This window comes from Mesoplodon mirus (genome assembly GCF_964341445.2).
Source record: "Mesoplodon mirus genome assembly, chromosome: 9".
Lineage (NCBI taxonomy): Eukaryota > Metazoa > Chordata > Mammalia > Artiodactyla > Ziphiidae > Mesoplodon > Mesoplodon mirus.
Genome location: NC_138985.1, coordinates 102,345,159 through 102,364,211, shown reverse-complemented (window position 1 = coordinate 102,364,211; position 19,053 = coordinate 102,345,159). Strand labels below are relative to the sequence as shown.

The window sequence follows — 19,053 nt, the reverse complement described above, 5'->3', positions numbered from 1 at the left end:
AGGTAAGAAGGAGGTCCAATTTAATTGTCCTATGTAATGGATAGACCTTTGCATCATCTGTAGCAAAGTCAGTTTATTCTTGTTCCCTTCCTTACCCTCAATCAGTTATGTGGGTTTTGGCGTCTTCCATTGTAACTGGTTGGTGCTTAGGAAATTATGGTTTAGTGTCAGCCTAAATAGAATTATTTAGGGTAGTAATTACTCTGGAATATTAGGTAGGGATTGAGGTATGATACCTATCCCGTTTTTCCAGCTGGGGAATTTAAGTCTCTTTTCTTTCCAACCTTCCATTATATAGACCTGGATTTGTGTTCTTTTGCTGCTTTTGTTATAGAAGTGTTACAGAAAGAGTTTATTAAATGAGATATAAGTTAGTAAAGCAATTTCTAAACAATAGAGGATTACACAAGAATAAAGTAGTGTTATTTCAAGTTGCAACTATATGCAACTTTGGCCTATAATAGGTTTATGCTGTTTATGGTTATATCACTAGCTCAGCCATCATATTTATATCTTGTTAATTACCTAGTACTTTCCTGGGCAGAAATTTTCTCTCTTCAACCCTCTAGTTACATTTCTGTCTACCTTATTCTTGCTGTATTTCTTTGTATCAGATTTGTTGAAAGGATTGACACTATCCATCAATACCTTTATCTTCCCATCTTATAACTTCATCATGCCTTCGTATTTTCATGTATACCATCCATTTGTTGTTGTTATTGTTGTTTTTAATTTCAAAGAAGACAGAGTGTCTTTTCAAAGACCAACACCTTATCTGTGCACTAAATACCAGACTGAAGCACTGTGCTCCACCGCCGGCACCATCACCTGTCCCCTTTTCTTTCTAATGAGGATAAGGTCTCCCTTTTGATTGAGACTCATTTTTCTCCATCTGTTTTTTACCTTTGTTTGCCACTGCAGAACTTTTTAAGCAAATGAGACCTATGACATCATGTTTTTTTTCAATGGAAGAGTGACAGTGTGATGTCGTATATCAAATGCTAGGCCTAAAAAATCATAACAGCAAGATAAGTTCAGATTGTGATAAATGCTGTGAAGGAAGTAAACAGTATCATGTAAGAGTAATTGGAGGAGAAGGAGTTACTTGTATAAACAAGTAATTTTAAATGAAAATTTGGTCTGAGAAAAAATTTTGAGATCTTGATGTCTGGATGAGAAAACTTAATTGAAGGTGAGAAAGCGTAAATAATAAACTTAATTATGTGCAAATCTTTCATTTTTAAAGTGTTCATTACATAATTTTGATTATATCATTTGAATTTTAAGGTTTTACTTTAAGGCAAAATTTATTTCCTAAAAGTCATTGTTAGATTTCAGAAGTCTCATATGTCTGTTCTTTCCAGTATTAAATGAAGAAAAATAACCTTGATTAGGACATTATATGCATCTCATTGTAGTTGAGTCAACAGATATGTATTGAATACCTACCACATGCCAGGCACTGTACTAGGCACTGGGGATAAACAGAAATAAACTAGACACAGCTCTTTCCCTCAATAAAGTCAACTAAGACAGTTCTTAGGGGTATCAGATGATTTAAACTTATCACTGACTTTGAAATAGATTCACTGTGTCCATTACATTAGAAAGTTAGCTCCTCACTAGTTTTAAGAAGGTATTTTAAGAATATGTAATTCTACTTTTAAAAATAGTTTGATTTTATCAAATGGAGTTTACATTCCAAATAGAAAGTGAACATAAGCAGGTGAAAAAAATACATGAATCAAACTGTTAAAATAATTACTACATAACTGAACAGGGGAAAGAAAGATCACTTGTGGTTGAGTCTTGGGAAAGCTTCACTTAGGAGTCATAATGTATATTGAATCTTAAAGAAAAAGTATGATTCAGTAGAGAATAGAATGAAAGCTAATTTGGTGTGAGAGGGGAGCATTGGTCACAGAGGTGGGATTAAATACCAAGGTATAATTAAAGGACCTGGATAAATAGGCTTGACTGGAGTGGAAGGTTTGTATTGGTAAATAGTAAAAGATAAAGCAAAGTCTTTCAGTAGAAAAGATTTTGGTTGTACCATAATAGTAATATGGTCCTAAAATCCTTAGTTCACTTGCAGTCTATTTTACTATTTCTTATTTAAAGGGGTTATGTACAGTTTGCAGTTGTATCATGATTCTAAATAAATCTTTATTTACACCCCTAAATGTGTTCTATAGATACTGAGGCCAGAGTCTTTAGCTCTACTCAGGTTAAAATGATGTTTTGTTTTTCAGTTACTTACACGCCAAGTCAATCATCCACAGAGACCTCAAGAGTAATAGTATCCTTCCTGAATTTGTCTGCGAAGTTTGAAAACATCCTGACCTTTTCTCCTGCATTTTATCTTCACATTATGTAAAAACAGTTTTCATGCTAAGTTCAATAATACACTGTAAAGGGAATTAATAAATGGGTTTACACAAGAGTATAGTAGTACAAGGTACTACAACCTGCTTTTGGTTTTTGAACAATTGACCATTACAAAAAAACCTATCAAGTCATTATGATAGTAGGACTCTTTGATTGCTTGTTTATGTTCTATAAGCAGTACAAAATGCATAGTTTTGTAGCTATCTACTAGTTTCTTTCAGTGCTCTGACCTTGCTCAGTGGTAGTTGAGATGTAACTGAAGGCTCTACATTATATAACAATGAGGTGAGAAAAACGTAACGTTTCTTCTTCCATAAGCCCAGATTAAGATCCTGTCTGCCAGTTGACCTCCTTCATTCCAGTGAAGAGCCTTTACAGCTTTCCCAGCAGTGCCAGAAAGATATTTGGGCCTACATTACTGAAATCTAATGGGAAAGTTTCAATGTCTCCTCCCATAAACTTAGGAAAACATCTCACCTCATCCTACCACATTTCAAGCACCAGATATCTTAAAAGCAGGTCACAGAGTCCAAATAACACTATTTTAAAAACATATTTATTAACTTTAAAAGGAAATATGAAGTACTATACTTCTTTAAAGAATATCATAATATATAGAATTATAGAAATTAGATCTCTTACCTAAATTTTTCATAATGGTTGCTTTGATAGGAAAATGAGATCTGTTGTTTTCCTTTACTTACTACACCTCAGATATTTTTCTTCATGAAGACCTCACAGTAAAAATAGGTGATTTTGGTCTAGCCACAGTGAAATCTCGATGGAGTGGGTCCCATCAATTTGAACAGTTGTCTGGATCCATTTTGTGGATGGTAAGAATTGAGGCTATTTCTCCATTAATTAAATTTTTGGACCCTGAGATGCTGTTGAGTTATTAGAAAGTCACTGAAGATTTCAACTATAGTATTTTCATAGTTCTCAGTATTCACAAAAATCAATGTTGATCTTATTTTATATATAAATAGATTTTAACTTTTTTCTTTATCTTTAAAAAGATTATGAAACCAGTTTCAGTATATTTCAAACAAAAAGTGTATTTTATAAACACTGTTTAAATTTTATTCAGATTGTCTCTTTAAAATATTTTGTGTTCAGAATGTTCTGTGTATCCTGTTTCAAAAAAAAAGTATGCAATTTAAGCAGGTGTGATCTGTAGCCATTATTAAGGTTTCAATAAAAGAATTACTCCCTTTAAGAGAGAGGCTGTTTCACAATCTTATTTAAGCCTAAATTGGAAAGTTACTTTCTTTAGACTAGAAAGAACCATATAATTATGTGCAGCTGGGAAAGGAAAGACAAAAACAAAAACGAAAGGTAGATTTTTAACACTGTCAGTTTTGTGTGCCCTGCATAGCTCTTTCTCTTTCTTTATTCCTATTCTGCTTTGTGGAAAATAAGGAAGAGAAGTTATAAGAGAAGGGAACTAAAACTTCTGTGCAGTTACTTTCAGCAGGCTGTGAAAAGGGCAGCATAGGATCATTTTCTTAAGCCAGCTGTTCTCAGGAGGGTCCTTAAGACCCTTTTAGAGGTCCCCAAGGTCGTCCTGTGTGAAACTAGATTTTTCTTCATATTCTTCAACACATCAGAGCAGATTGAATGCATAAGCAAATATGTGACTCTAGCTGGCTGCTGTTAAATCAGTCAAAAAAAATTGCAGGGACTTCCCTGGTGGTCCAATGGTTAAGACTCCACGCTTCCACTGCAGGGGATACGGGATCAATCCGTGGTCGGGAACTAAGATCCCACATGCTGCGCAGTGTGGCAAAAAAAAAAAAAAAAAAAAGCAATACTATTCTTCTCACTAAACTTTGTTTTTGAAAATACAGTTACTTTTCATTAAAAAATGGGTGATCTATGTTAACATCTAATGACTGTTTTGTTATTTAAATTAATAAATATTTTAACAGTTTCTCAGTTAAGTTTTAATATGAATATCCACAGGTATAATCCACATAAACAGAAGCTTCTTGGGGTTGTCCATAATTTTTAAGACTGAAAAAGAGTCCTGAGACCAAAAAGTTTGAGAACGTCTTTTCCAGGCTGAATACAGGGTGTCCCAGAACTCTTAGTGCAGTTTTAGGCTTTAAATAACTGAATCTGCAGTAAGACTTTGAGACACCCTGCTGGAAATAGAAAAGCTGCAAGGGCTTTCAAAGCCACATTTGCCTAAATTCCCTGAACTTATCTGTAGCAGTTCCATAAGGAGAATTCCAAGGTAGGATTCTGAATTAATCAAGATTCGCCTAGGGTTAAATTTGGCCATGATTTCTTGTAATAATAACTGGCATTAGAGTGGCAAGGTGGGAAGGGGGCGGCATTGGACTTGGAGTCATAAGGTCTGTACTCTCGTGCTCTGTTTGACTCTTAACTTGCACGTTTCTTGACCTCCTCCAAGTCTCTCCATCTTTAACATTGGGTTGAACTAGTGGATTTTGAATGCATTTTCTCAGGTTTAGTAATTAGAGTTAGCTATATTTTTTTCTTCAATATATGTTTGTTTTAATAAATAGTTATAAACAAGAAGCTAATTAATAATTGTAATCTGGATCTCAGATACCTTTAAGGCATATACCTTGTAACAAAGATAACAGTGTATCCTAAGGGGGAGAGAAATTGCAAAACCTACAATTATAAAGAAACATTGTTACATGTTTTAAAGGTGTGTTTATTTTAACTACTGCAGGGAAAGTTAGGCTCAGTTAAGTCTCCAGATTTGTCCTTTTCCAAAAACCTTAGTTTATACAGTTTATAGACTACTATTATACATGAAGGTTTATATTCTCTTTTAATTTCTTTTTTGTTGATACCTGGGTAGATGGGTTCATCCTTTATTCCATCAAGCTGCGTTTTAAGACAAGAGATTAGTCAGTAGTACAATTAATTGTTGAGTAAAATCCTTTTTGGGTTGATATTGCTTTCAGAAACAAATATGGTATATCCATAGACTAGGAGAGAAGAGTTTGTTCAGAACCAAAGGTTATGTAATTCTCTGAATTATTTACAATAGTATTCTCAACCTTGCTTTATTTATATCTTAAAGAAGAAAGAAACTTCTGTGAAAATTTTTACAAATTACTAAATTAATTGAAGATAAATCATGCATTTCTTATAAATAAATCCCATACGACCTTTCATCAAACCATCTACCAACAACAGTGAGGTAAAACTAAATTTTAAAAGGGTAGTTCTTACAGTGTCCCTCACAGAAATTGTGTTCTGGCTTTGAAAATTATGTCTGTATCATAACCAGCCTCTTATATTCTGGCTTGTTCATTACATCACAGTTGTATGTGGTTTATTTTGCGCTGTACTACCAAGAGCAGTTATCAATAAAATAAATGACAAAAGCAAATAGATACAACCTTCTTCACTGCACGCCCCCCCAATCCTTTACTCTCATCTGGATCTCCCACACATCTTTCATCAGTGGTTCTCAACCTTGGTTGGACATTAAAGTCATCCGGGGAACTATAAAAACTCACAATTGAAGCTGTTCCCATCCCCAGGCTCTGATGGTATATTATTGGGCTAGAATGTAGTCTGGATGTTAAGAGGTTAAAGGCTGCACAGGTGAGTCTGTTTTGCAGGTGAGGCTGGATGCTGTTATTGCCTGCCTTGAGAGATAGCCTGACCTGCCTTACCCTGACCAATAACCAAGAATCTTGTCCCAGGTCTTTCATTTTTGCAGTTAGTCCTGGTTTTGGTATCAAATTAATGTTTTCACAAAGTTTTTTAGTACCCTGCAGTTTCTCTAACTTCTTCCAAATGAAACAATACAGAAGATGCAAGGTGAAAGAACTCCTTTAAGCTAAGATTTAATCAACCGTTTATTGTATTTCATGTAAACAGCTAATAAGAAATCTAGCTGTAGAATACAGTGACTGAAATGTGTAAAGATGTAACAAATATGATTAGGTCTGTATCTTTGCCCAAGAAGCAGCAGCCAAAAGATTCTTTATACCATCTTCTACTAAATCTACCTACTGTCTATTGCTTTTGTTATTAAAGCATCCATAGCATATTTATAACGCTTTTGGAGGCAAGAAAGGAGTTTGAGTTTATCAGTCTTGAAATTTTACCATTATTGTCTAAGGTGCCCTGGGATAAGTAGAATCATTTGCACCAGTGGGAAAACTTAAATTCTAAGGTGATTACCGTAGTGGTTGTGCTACTTCCAAACATCTCATAACAACAGGTCTAGTATTTCTTTCCTGAATCAGGAATGGAAGGTAGGAACTCACTCTTGATAGGGTAAGTCATGGGAAAAATTCAAATGGCAGTGATGGTATTTTGTACAGAAAGAGGGCAGCTGATAAAATTATAAAATCTTAATAATGTATAGTACTGCCTCTCTCAGAGTTTACAGAGCATTTTTTAAAATTTATCTTTCATAATCAGTTTTGTTTCTTTGGCCATAAATAAGAATTGATTACATATTACATGGGTTATTTAATGATAAGAGCATTGTTCTGGGAATTATAATAGTTTGGTTTTCAGTCTTTATTCAGTTGATGTGAAGAATAAACAAGAATATTTTTCTTTTTATGTTCTACCAGGCACCAGAAGTAATCAGAATGCAAGATAAAAACCCATATAGCTTTCAGTCAGATGTATATGCATTTGGGATTGTTCTGTATGAATTGATGACCGGACAGTTACCTTATTCAAACATCAACAACAGGGACCAGGTAAATATTTACCATCTCTTGAGGTTCATTTTACTGTTTGTAGAAAGGCTCCAATTCATTGTAGAAAAGAGGTATTGGATCCTGGGTAAGCATGAAAGATAGATGTCTTGATCTTTGTCACCAGTTTTAGAACCTTTTGTATACTTTTGGCAGTAATAACAGCATGTAAGGCCTTTCCTGGAAATATCATGCTTAAGTCTTGTAGTGGAGTAAAACTCCTGATCTTCTGACTAGAAACTAAAGATGCAATAATGATTATACCTCATGCCTCTTGACCATGGCACAGTTAGAAGAATGAGCTCTGCTGCTCCAGCATCTGGGCTTATCCCTTTTACTCTATCACAGATTGTGCTATCTGAGCCAGGCACTCAGCTCTGAACGTCTTTATATCAAATCCTTTTAAAATTATTAAGATTTCTCCATACTTCTTAAATTTTTAAAACTAGGTAAATGAAAGGACTGTTACATCATGCTTTCATTTTTCTGTGGTGAGAATTCAAGTAGGAGGGAAATTTTTACTTCTCTCTTCCTAAAAGTTCCTGTTCTCTGTTCCTTACCCTCCAAAGTATCAACATAGCCTCGTGCAGCTCTTTGCCTTTTTGATCCCAGCCATATTAAATTCACCTAGTCTTTTAATACTGGCCAAGAAAAATGAATTGTCTTTACTGAAATTACCTCATATACCTCAACATTTTAAAAGTGCGTGTGCCTGTGTGTGTGTGTGTGTGTTTGTGTGTGTGTAGAGAGAGAGAGATTGCAGCAATTACAGTTAATATATTAGAAAACAATAGTTGACCATATAAACTGATTAAATAATATTTATACATTATACTGTGATGCACATGTGAATCACCTGGATAATTTGTTTAAGAAATGGAGATGCTGGAGTAGATTCTGACTCAGTGGGGTGAGTCCAAGCATCTGCATTTTTAATAAGTTTGCTAGTTGTTTCTGATACATACCAAAGTTGAGAATCACCAGTGTAAAGAATCTTCAAAAGCGTGAGTGTTTTATGTGTTTGATCATAACCTCCCAACCTAAGGAAATGATAGTTTTTAATGTATAAATATATTACTTAATTTAGTAGTGTTTTGGTCAACAGTTCAACTCTCAGTCTTTTTGGTGATACTAAAGCTTTCTGAAGATACTGAGTAGCTTTCTCACTAAGAACTTATAACTATCATGTGATATCAGAGAAGTAATCTAAGTTGCCATATACTTTGCATATGCTTATTGAATCACCATATGGCCCTTACCCAACAGTGGTCTTGATTCTCTACTTTGAGAATTTTAAAAATGACTGCCTTTCTATATAAGTCAGCATAAAACTAATTTTTTAAATTGCTGTTTGGTCTTTCTGACTACTTTCATAGCTTTAGAATGTTGGATTATAGCTTTAAGTGTTAAAAAGAGATCTATGACCTGGCTTCTGATGATCTGATCTTTTAAGCCTCCATGAAACTTCGATTCAGGATGGACCAAGATAGCAGCTAAAGAACATAAAAACATTGAAACATTGCACTTAGTGTACTTGTGACAGATCCTGGATCACGGAGATGACTGATTTGATGATGGCAGTCTGGAGAGCAAGATTGTCTCTAATTCAGCAGCTTCACGTGCTCTGCCTTTTACAGTCTTATTAACTCAACCATACAGCATAATACCCCATGCCGTGTTTAATTTTCCTATGCATTCTGTTCTTCTAGAGGAATTATGAGGGAATTTTAGTTTAGTTTTAGTTGATTTATCATAGAGACTACAAATAATAAAAATTTATGAACCTAAGATCTGGATGAAATCCATTTGTCAGTAAATAAGTTTATTTTAATAAAATAATAAAGTTATATTATGGAAATAAGTAGTAGTGTCTCCAAAATATGGAAAAAGCCTCCCAGAGTTCTGCACTCATCCACTTCTTGGCATTTTAGGTGCTTTGTCCTCCATGGGAGTATAATAAATGATGTGGCAAGGGCTTACTCTCCATGAGAGAAGTAAGTGAGTGACCAACAGAAGGGTAAGGCCTTTACTAGTTAATTCTTTCTGGTAGTATAGTTAGAGCCTTCTGGAATATGCCAGTCTGAAACCAAGTATTTGATGAAGAAAAAGGATATGAAAGAATTATATACTCTTCCCATCATCCCCATTCTACTTCATTACCTTCTAGTCTGCTTTCTTCAAGTGGCGCTTTCCATGGAACTCCCTCTTTTGAATCAGTAACTCTAGTCATCCTCAATGAAGTAACCCCCAGGTACTGTTCCATCCATCTCCTTGATTTGATTTTTCTTTCTCTCTTACTTTGATCTCCATGGCTCTCAGATTGGACTTCTATTTGAAAATCTAGGAATATTCTTTTTTTTCCATGGGAGATGCTTCATTACCATATAATATGGTAATGACCCATGCCCCTGCACTCTCACCCCCCATAGTCTGAGGTGGCAGGTTTTGCCTGTAAATTCAAGGCAGGACTCTGGTAAAGCAGTGTGATGTAACGGCAGACCTTGGATTCATGACCTGCATGACCTGGCCACTGTACCTCTCTAGGTATCTTTTTTTTTCAATTATTAAAAATCAGAGAATGAACTAAAGAATTCCTTACAGTTACAAAGATTGAGTTCTTTCCTAAAACAGGTTTCTTAGCTCCTTGAGGGATGACCATCCCTGTGTTACTTTGCAGAGTAGCATGCCTTTGTACTTCACTTACCCTAGTGCCGAAAGTCTGAGAAACTGCTTTGTCATTTTTTCCCCCTCTTTATCATTCTGTTTTGCTCTCTTTCAGTGCAGCTTCTTTACTAAATTGGGATTAATGATGTGCTCAGTTAAGCTAGGTATATTGGCCTTTATTTTATTGGAGCAGACGTGCTGTGTCATCTTAGAAGAAAATAACAGATAACATTCATTATTTCACGTGAATTCCAGTTATCGTTGCTATAACAAACCACCTAAAACATAGTGGCTTAGACAAATTGTAAATCTGCAATTTGGGCTTCTCTCAGTGTGGAAGGTTTATCTCTATTTCACATGGTATTATTGGCTGTGGTAGATTCACTGGGTGTTAAAGGATCTACTTCCAAAATGGCTCAATCACATACCTGAGAAGGTATGTGACCAGTTAGCCGTCAGCTGGAAGCTTAGTCTTGGCCAAGGGCCAGGGGCCTCAATTCTTCTCGACGTGGGTCTTTCTGTGACGACTTTTTCACAGGAACCTTGGACTTTCTCACAGTATGGTGGCTGGGTTCTAAGCACAAGATCTCAAGGAGACAGAAAATGATAATAAGTACCAGTGTCTTATCAACATGCAAATTATTTTATTTTAATAAAAATTTTTGATATCTACTGTATGCAAAAGCTGTGAGATATAGAAGGATGCGAAGGTGAATAAAACACAGGCTGTGCTCTCAGTTCTGTTGAGGCCGTGCCGGGGGTGGTGTTGAGGATGAGCAGACCTGTGCTCCAACAACACAGAGGAGTGAACGAAGGGGTAGGGATGCCAGGAGTGCGGCTGTAGATTGAGAATGAAAATAACCAGTCCCAGAATTTCAAACTGAGCTATTGATTTTGTAGTATAAGTGCCACTTGAATTTTCTATCCATGAATTACATCCAGGAAAGACCTTTGCTTTAAGCTTAAATAGTTGCAGAGAATGTAATTTCCAGTGTATTATATTGACATTTCAAAAAAAAAAAGCATTATATCATTCTTTTAAATGTACCAAAGAAAATCTAAACGTCATACCGATTTGATTCTTACCATCATCACTTGTTTAAAAAACCTCTTCATTAATTTTTGGAATTTTACATGGCTCTTTTTTTGTCTCTAAATTATTTGTATCCTACTTCCTCCACAGAATTTTTTCCCTAATGTAACATATTTGTATGCTCTAAACCCTTTTATTGATCATTCAAATTATATCTCTGCAACAAAAAAATGTACTTAAATTTAGAACTAAAAAGATTTTTTCCAGTGACTTTAGGCTGCTAACTTTTAAAATTCCAAATTATGCTATTAATAATTACTAAATATATAACTGATGAAAACAACATGAGTTTTGATATTAAAAAACAGGTAAAATTTTATTGGAAATGTGTTTCTTAATGAGCAACATGGGGCTTTTGTTTTCTCTTCAGTCATTTATTTGTGAAAAATATGACTTTTGCTAGAATAAGCTGGGATTTAGCGTCAGTCCTTCTCCTAGTTTTATTTTTAAAGAAGTAAGTGCTGAGGAATATTGTTCAAATAAATAAGAATATGGGAAAGTCAGGAGTTTTGTTATAATCACATGCAGAGTTCAGCAGACCACCTTCAGGTTCAGTAATTCATTAAGTCTTATAGAACTCACTGAAAGTTGTTAATACTCACGTTATGGTTTATTAAAGCAAAAGGATACAGATTAAAATCAGCCAAGGGAAGAGACACATAGGGCAGAATTCAGGAGAGTTTCACATATGGAACTTCCAGTTGTCCTCTTCCCGTGGAATTGTGGCCAGCACTAAATTCTCCTGGCAGTCATGCATGACAACCTGCAGGAAGTATTGCCAACCAGGGAAATTCACTGGAGCCTTGAGTTATTGTTGGGCCTCAGTCACATAGATAACAATTGACCACCTCTGTTGTTGACCTTAGTTTTTAGCCCCTACAGAGGTCAAGCTGATACCATATAACTTAAAGCCCCCTCTGTAGAATCACATAGATAGCATAGACTATCTGACATGACCTTAGACTCCCAGATAAACAAAGACACTCTTACCAGGCAGGACATTCCAAGGGCTTAGGGATCACCTCCCAGGAGCCAAAGGCAAAGGCCAGCCCTCTCTTTGGGCAAGATTAGTTCTTTACCATAACCATATCACTGCTTATTTGAACTCATTTCTATAGCATGCCAAAAATTATATAACTTGTCATTTAACATTATTTTAACAATCAGCTGACAATTCAGTTAATTTTGCTGAAAGCAAAGAATTGGAAACCAACTGTCTTGCAAAGGGATTTGCTACCCATTCATTAGAGTCCAGTTAGACCAATATTTGGAAGCATCCCTTTGGTACCCTCAGCAGTGTTACACCCTGACGCAGTGTGCATGGTAGTTAAGTTCCATATAGGTAAAAGGTGTGCCTTTTGTGAAGTGGGAGGAGGGCAGTTGTGATAGAGGAGATGGAAAGGAGGTTAAACTTTACACCTTCACTTTAGTGGTGCTTGGGCAAATCAGCTTATAGTTAAATAAGGGTTATTACAGCACCAAACAAGAAATAACATAAAATAGGATATCAAACTTGACTGTTCCTAAAATTTATCAGTTCTACCCTGTAACCGGGGATCTCTGACTGCCTCTCTCCACCTTAGCCTCTAGTCTGTCCCTGTTGAACCTATTCCCTCTAAGATCAAAACCCCTCTCTCTTCCGTGACACCTAAGACTGCTAACATGTGTCTCTGCCCACTTTCAAAAGAACCACAAGTCAGAAAATTAGAAACGTAAGAAATCAGAAAAATTATAAATCTCTGTACCCAGGGAAGACAAGGCTTTTTACTTTATTAAACATAAGATTTTAGTTCCCAGTAGCTTTACCTTCCCTCTGGAGGAGGCTCTGATTCTCAGACTTATATAACTAAATGCCCCATTAGGGTTTCCTCAACAAAAGAATTTAAAATTCAGATGCGAAAACAGCTGTTAAAAAGGTTAACTATTTTGGTTGAGTAGAAGAGGCACGATCCCCATCTGTGTTTCAGAATGATTACTAGCAGTGGGAAAATGGATTGGATAAGGAGAGACTGGAAGCATGCGGAGCAGTCAGGAGCCCTTTGCAGTAGTCCAGGGGTCATGAAGATTTCGCCGTGCAGCACATTAAGTATTGATTCCCCACAGTCTGTGGTGTATAGGAATCAGAATACTAGTAGCATTGTGTTTCTTAACTTGCTATTGAAGTGTAACGTACATACAGGAAAGTACATGTCGTAAGTGCACAGCTTGTTGAATTTTCAATGTTCATATATTTTTCAACTTATCTACAAGGTTATATGATTTGCCTTTTTTTTCCTCCCCAGATAATATTTATGGTGGGACGAGGATATCTATCTCCAGATCTCAGTAAGGTACGGAGTAACTGTCCGAAAGCCATGAAGAGATTAATGGCAGAGTGCCTAAAAAAGAAAAGAGATGAGAGACCACTCTTTCCCCAAGTAAGAAAAAGCTTTATGTTACCTAGAAGGACAGACTAATATTCTGATGCAGATTTTTAAGCACTTTTTAGAGCACAGTTTGTATTTTACGGATTTGGATTCCATGTGATTATGTGCAGACTCCAGATAAGTAAACACATAAAGGTGATTTTATAAAGGTTGAACAGTGGTACACCTAAAAACTTAGGATCCCAATACAAAATATTCAGAAAGATTTTGCTTTTGTCTAGCAGTTCTCAAACTTTTTGGTCTCAGAACTGTTTTCTACACTTAAAAATTATCGAAGAACCCCAAAGACCTTCTGTTTATGTAAGTAGTAATTCCCATTTTAGAAATTAAAAATACTTTTAAAGTATTTATTTATAAATTTATTTAAAGATAATAAAACCATTACATGTTAGGTAATGTTTTTATGAGAAATGATTATATTTTCCGAAACAAAAAATATTTAGAGAACAGTGGCATTGTTTTAGACTTTCCGTGAATCTGCACAAAGAAGATAGCTGGATTCTCTGCTTTGCATTCATTATGTTGCAATATCTTACCTTATATAGCCTCTGAAAACTCCACTTACACTTGTAAAATAACGACAGTAAAAAAGGCAAATAATATCTCAGTGCTAGTATAAAAGTAGTTTTCCTACAGACTGCACTTTGTGCACTGCTGCTTCTACTCTTCTTGATGGTACAGTAAACAGGCTGCCAGCACCCCTTTAATGTTCGTTGTTTTTGCGGGGCATTTTTACCTGGGGCAAAAAGAAAAGGCAACTGTTGGTACTGTCTGCCGTTCTCTGATTCTTGGAAACTTTCCATTGTTTTTTATCTTTTCAAGTTGGAAGGCTAAAGCCCTCAATTTAATAATCTTTCGTAAGCCTCATGAACTGGAACTAAGTACCTGAACAGTCTTAGAAAGTTTAGCTATAGTAGATACTGTAATATAAATTCCATGTTTTATAATGCCTAGAAGATCATGATAGCGCTGTATAAATCTGTCCCGATGAGTCAGTACGGTTTTCAGGTGGGAAGTGCTGACTCCCATAACTCAGCTGCCGTAATTTACTGACGTGGTCCTTTGTGAATGCTATCAGTCCTAGCTCAGTTTCTTAGAAGTCAGCGTTACAGGAATGTGTGAATCTTTTATCCCTATCTAAAGAATTAAAGATAGAATTTTTGCTTTTAACAAGTCTCTCAGGGGCTTGTCCCAGAGCAGGTAGGGGAGGCTGAATGGCTGCATGGGTAGTTATATGTTTTACATATTGGAATTCTACGTTACTATTCTTTTGAGGAAGAGTTGTGTTTTTTTAAACCCAGAAAACCACTGGTTTAAGACCATCAAAGTAAACGACCGGTATTGTTGGCCATTGTGAGCAGGACTCTGCACCGTGTTCTCTTCTCACATCCCAGGTGCTAGAGTTTCCTATTTAACATGGTTGATGTACATTAATAATGCAGATTATATCCTTAGGCTCACTTTTCAAATGGTATTAAAAGGGACAAAATGGTCATATTTCTTAATATAAGTAATATTTTATTCTTTTCATGGTATCAGAAAGTGAAATACATATATGAGTATTCCAGATTATTAAAGGCTGCCCCTTTTAAGTATTATTTTTAAATTTTCATTACAGGATGTCTCTTCACACCATACACAAACATAAATTTCAGACGGCTAAAGGTTTATATGTAAAAAAAAAACTATAAAATAACAAATCATTTTTATAACCTTAAGGTAGGAAAGGCTCTCCTAAGCAAGAGGCAGAATCCAGAAGTTATAAAGGAAAAGGTTAGCAGGTATGACTACATTAAACATTTTTAAATTTCTATATAGTAAAAATAATATTGAAAGAAAAACACTGAGAAAAATAATTGTAACATGTATAATAAAGAGTGTTTATGTTATACAGAGGACTCCTACAAATCCATAAGTAAAAGGTAATCAAAAGAAAATCAACAAAGAATATGCACTGGTGATTCACAAAAGAAGTACAAATGCTGAATGAACTTAAGCACAGGATGTTAGGAATAATAACATCAGCGATAATCAGTAAAATGCAAAGTCACAACTGTGAAATACATTTTGATTTTGTCTCTGAGATTGACAGTATCCAGTATTGGGAACAATGTTGGGAAGTAAGGAAGGAATGTTGGTAAGAATGTAAATTGGTTTGACCTTTTTTGAAAGGACTTGGTAGACTCCATAAACTTAAAATACATATACCTTTTGCTCTGGTAATTCCACTCCTGAAAATCTATGCTATATGCTACAGAATCTTCCCCCACAGGTATCCAGATAAAGACTGTTAACTGTAATTGGAAAAATTAAAGACATAAAGATCAAGGTATCTCTCTGTAGTTGGCTTGGATGTCAGTGAGGGAAAAAGAAAGCAATGCAGAAAAATGTGTACTGTGATACCACTTTAAATGGTGGTGAGGGAGGGGATGGGCTCTGTTTTCATATGTGCATGTTTATGCATAGGAAAGGTCCAGAAGAAAGTATAGACTCTTTAACAGTGGTTACCCCTGGAAGGTAGGATTCATACTTTTCTGTATTATTTGAATTTTTGTGTGTTATGCTTATAATTTTAAAAATTTTGTAACATTGCTTCTTTGCCTTCTTATACTAATCATTCTACAGATTACAGTTTAACTTTAAAAACATTTTTGGTAGCTGAGAAAAATAATAATAGTAGTATATAATGTGTATAATACTACTATATAGTATATAATCATAGTAGTAGTAATAATGGCTGCTAAAGTTTTATTGAGTACTTACTATATACCAGGCATTGTGCCAAGCCCTTTATATGTATGTTTCATGCATTATCATACTGTATGCCTTCAAGAGTCATAACCTGTTTCTTTGTACCTTAAAAATGTGCTGTATTTCTACATTTTGTGCATTGGTGTCTACTTGTAGAGTTTTCCTATCTTTTCTTTCACTTATGGGTATTCATCTGTCACTTCTCATTCTTGTGGCGCTGGCATTCTGGGGCCCTGTTTTTAATTATGTGTGTGTAAGACATTTCCCATTACTAATTCTTTAAAGAATAAGTTGCTCTAATGGTTCTGTTTATGAAGTTATATAGTGCTTTAGTTATTTATGCTCCATCTTCTTCCCAAAAGGGACTTGTGGTCTGTGAGAAATAGGTATATAATTGATTTTAAATTTTTTATTATTTACTGTTTCAAGGCTGGCAAATGATCTAAAATTATAAAATGTAAAGAAAAGCTAACTATGGGTTACTTTTCCCATTCAGTTTATAGAGAGTAAAGCTGTAATAGTTTGGTAATTTTCTCTTCTTTTTAAGGAAAGGTATCAGTTTCTTTAGTATTTTCCAGGCATTTGGGATAATAGTGAAAACAATTTATTATAAGATTTCATATGCTTTCTTGTAGAGTATGATGGGGCTCTTAAAGATTAACACCACCTAGATTTTCATCATTCTTTCTTTTTTTCCTTTTTTTCTTTTTTTAGATTCTCGCCTCTATTGAGCTGCTGGCCCGCTCATTGCCAAAAATTCACCGCAGTGCGTCCGAACCCTCTTTGAATCGGGCTGGCTTCCAAACAGAGGATTTTAGTCTGTATGCTTGTGCTTCTCCAAAAACACCCATCCAGGCAGGGGGATATGGTGCGTTTCCTGTCCATTTAACAAACTAAATGAGTGACAGAGTGTTAGGACGGTAGGGACAAAGGAAAGTGAACATATGTTTGCTTACATATTTGTTAAATTGAATAGGATATTCTTTTTTTTTTAAGGTGAACAAAAGAACACGTATGTGTTTTTAAAGACTGGATATAATTGTTTTGCCAATCTGAAATTCGTACTTAGCATTAGAGTTTCAACATCGAAGGGTTTTTGAAGTTCTCAGACATTGCTGAAAATTCACAGTACCTTTTCCAGAGGTTTTACTTCCCGTTCCAAGTTTCTTTTGTTTACTTGGTTATTCTAATTATTAAACTTCAGTTAAACTTTCCTCACTCACCTTTTGCTGTTAGCTGTCCCGCGTCCATTAGGGGCTCCAAGAACAACGCTGCACCTGTGTGTGTGATGGCAGGTGGGAAGCTGACAGTACGTTAGGCTGTGTTAGTGAAGGTAAACTCAACAGGTCTAATTAGGAGTCACTAAAATTGAATAAGCTTATTTTTATTCTTAATATTTTTTCTTATAACTATTTCTTTATGTTAATACAGTTTGGAAAATATAGTTGTCCTTTATTCCCTTAGAGCAGTATAAATTATGGGTGCAGGTAACCAGAGATATTGCTGAGTGGCACGTTTGACATGAGTAACATGGTTTAACTTTGGATTTTTAGTTAATATTTCTTTATATATTAAGGATGTCTTACACAATGCAGAAGTCGAATTTCCTTACAAATGCATTACCTCCTCTTCCTTCCAAAAAGTTCCACAGAATTCTGTGAGAACTTGTAGGTTTGTTTTGTTCTTCTTTTAGATAACTGTGGTTGCCAGACAACCAGGTAATGGATTTTTAAAATACTATTATTTTTTTAGGTGATACTCACCTCTCATGATGCATATTAGCAATGACTTATCCATGTGTCTCGTAAAATATCTGTCCTCCTTATTATGAATGTATGAATTGTTTTTTTTATTCCACGGTGTGTGTGTGTGTGTGTATATATATGTGTATATATATGTGTATATATATATATATATGTATATATATATATATATATATATATATATATATATATATATATACACATATATATACATACATACACACTTCAGAGTCAACCTAGGGACCAAAGCCAGCCTCTTAAATACATCTTCATGTACTCAGTTTGGAGTTGTGATGATATTAAATATAACTGACAGTTCCAGGGTTATTCAGGGGCACACAGATGGCATCTGCACAAATGCCATCCTTCTTGGAAGCCAATAAAGAAGAAAATCAGGAGGACTTTAGTGATAATTTAGTCTTGTAAGTATCACAAATAAATTTTTGAAATATTTTCTTTATTTGAATAAGTTAGATTTCATCCAGGGAAACCACTCAGTGATAAGTTTGGCATACCTTGTGCCCCTCACTTGGGTATCTTAAGATAAATAATGCCATTCATGTTTTTAGAAATCAATTCATGACTTTGAATGTAGGAAGAGTAGTGAAAAAGAACGTTTATTGTATTTTTAAAAATGAGAATAAGAAAGTCATAAAAGAATGTGACTTATTCAGAAACATAAAAGTGTGTGATTTCTAAATCTTACAGTGATGCTAAAGATGTGATTATTAAACCCAACTATTAGATTGGGTTTTATTTATTCACAAATTGAATAGCAAGCATGTAGCTAACAAAGTTTTTATTTACAAATTGACTTGGTCTGTGGAATGCTCAAAGGTTTGGGCATTTTGAGGCACAAGAGTCAAAGGATCTTTTTATTGACAGAGCTCTTTCATAATTCCTCAGCATACTTTCTTCACTTTTATCTTCCTTTCTTTGTTCACTCTCTTTTCCCCCCAACACTACCCACACTAAATACTACCCAGCTCCCCACATCTGCATTTGACACTTTTCCTTCCTTTCCTTACCAGTCTCCTTTGCCAGAGGGCATTTGCTAAACTCTTAGAACTGCTCAGAAAACTCACTATACCAGGGGTCCCCAACCCCTGGGCCGCACAGCAGGAGGTGAGTGGCAGGCTAGCAAGCGAAGCTTCCTCTGTATTTACAGCTGCTTCCCCATCGCTCACATTACCACCTGAGCTCCACCTCCTGTCAGCATTATGGTGAATTGTATAATTATTTCATTATATATTACCAATGTA

At 35.3% G+C, this 19,053-nt stretch overlaps 1 protein-coding gene across 4 annotated transcripts in view; it reads left to right on the top strand.

The window, feature by feature from the left end:
* Positions 1–19,053, top strand: part of BRAF (B-Raf proto-oncogene, serine/threonine kinase) — a 159,388-nt gene that overhangs the window by 129,164 nt on the left and 11,171 nt on the right. For 2 of the 4 annotated variants that reach the window (XM_082632466.1, XM_082632469.1), the window contains 5 exons: positions 2,253–2,299; positions 3,103–3,221; positions 6,966–7,097; positions 13,134–13,268; positions 16,743–17,894. In XM_082632466.1, the coding sequence (XP_082488592.1) occupies positions 2,253–2,299; positions 3,103–3,221; positions 6,966–7,097; positions 13,134–13,268; positions 16,743–16,925 (616 nt within the window). In that variant the 3' untranslated portion in view covers positions 16,926–17,894. Of the gene's footprint in view, positions 1–2,252; positions 2,300–3,102; positions 3,222–6,965; positions 7,098–13,133; positions 13,269–14,996; positions 15,941–16,742; positions 17,895–19,053 lie in introns of those variants that run through there. The other 2 variants (XM_082632467.1, XM_082632468.1) reach the window with 2 other exon arrangements.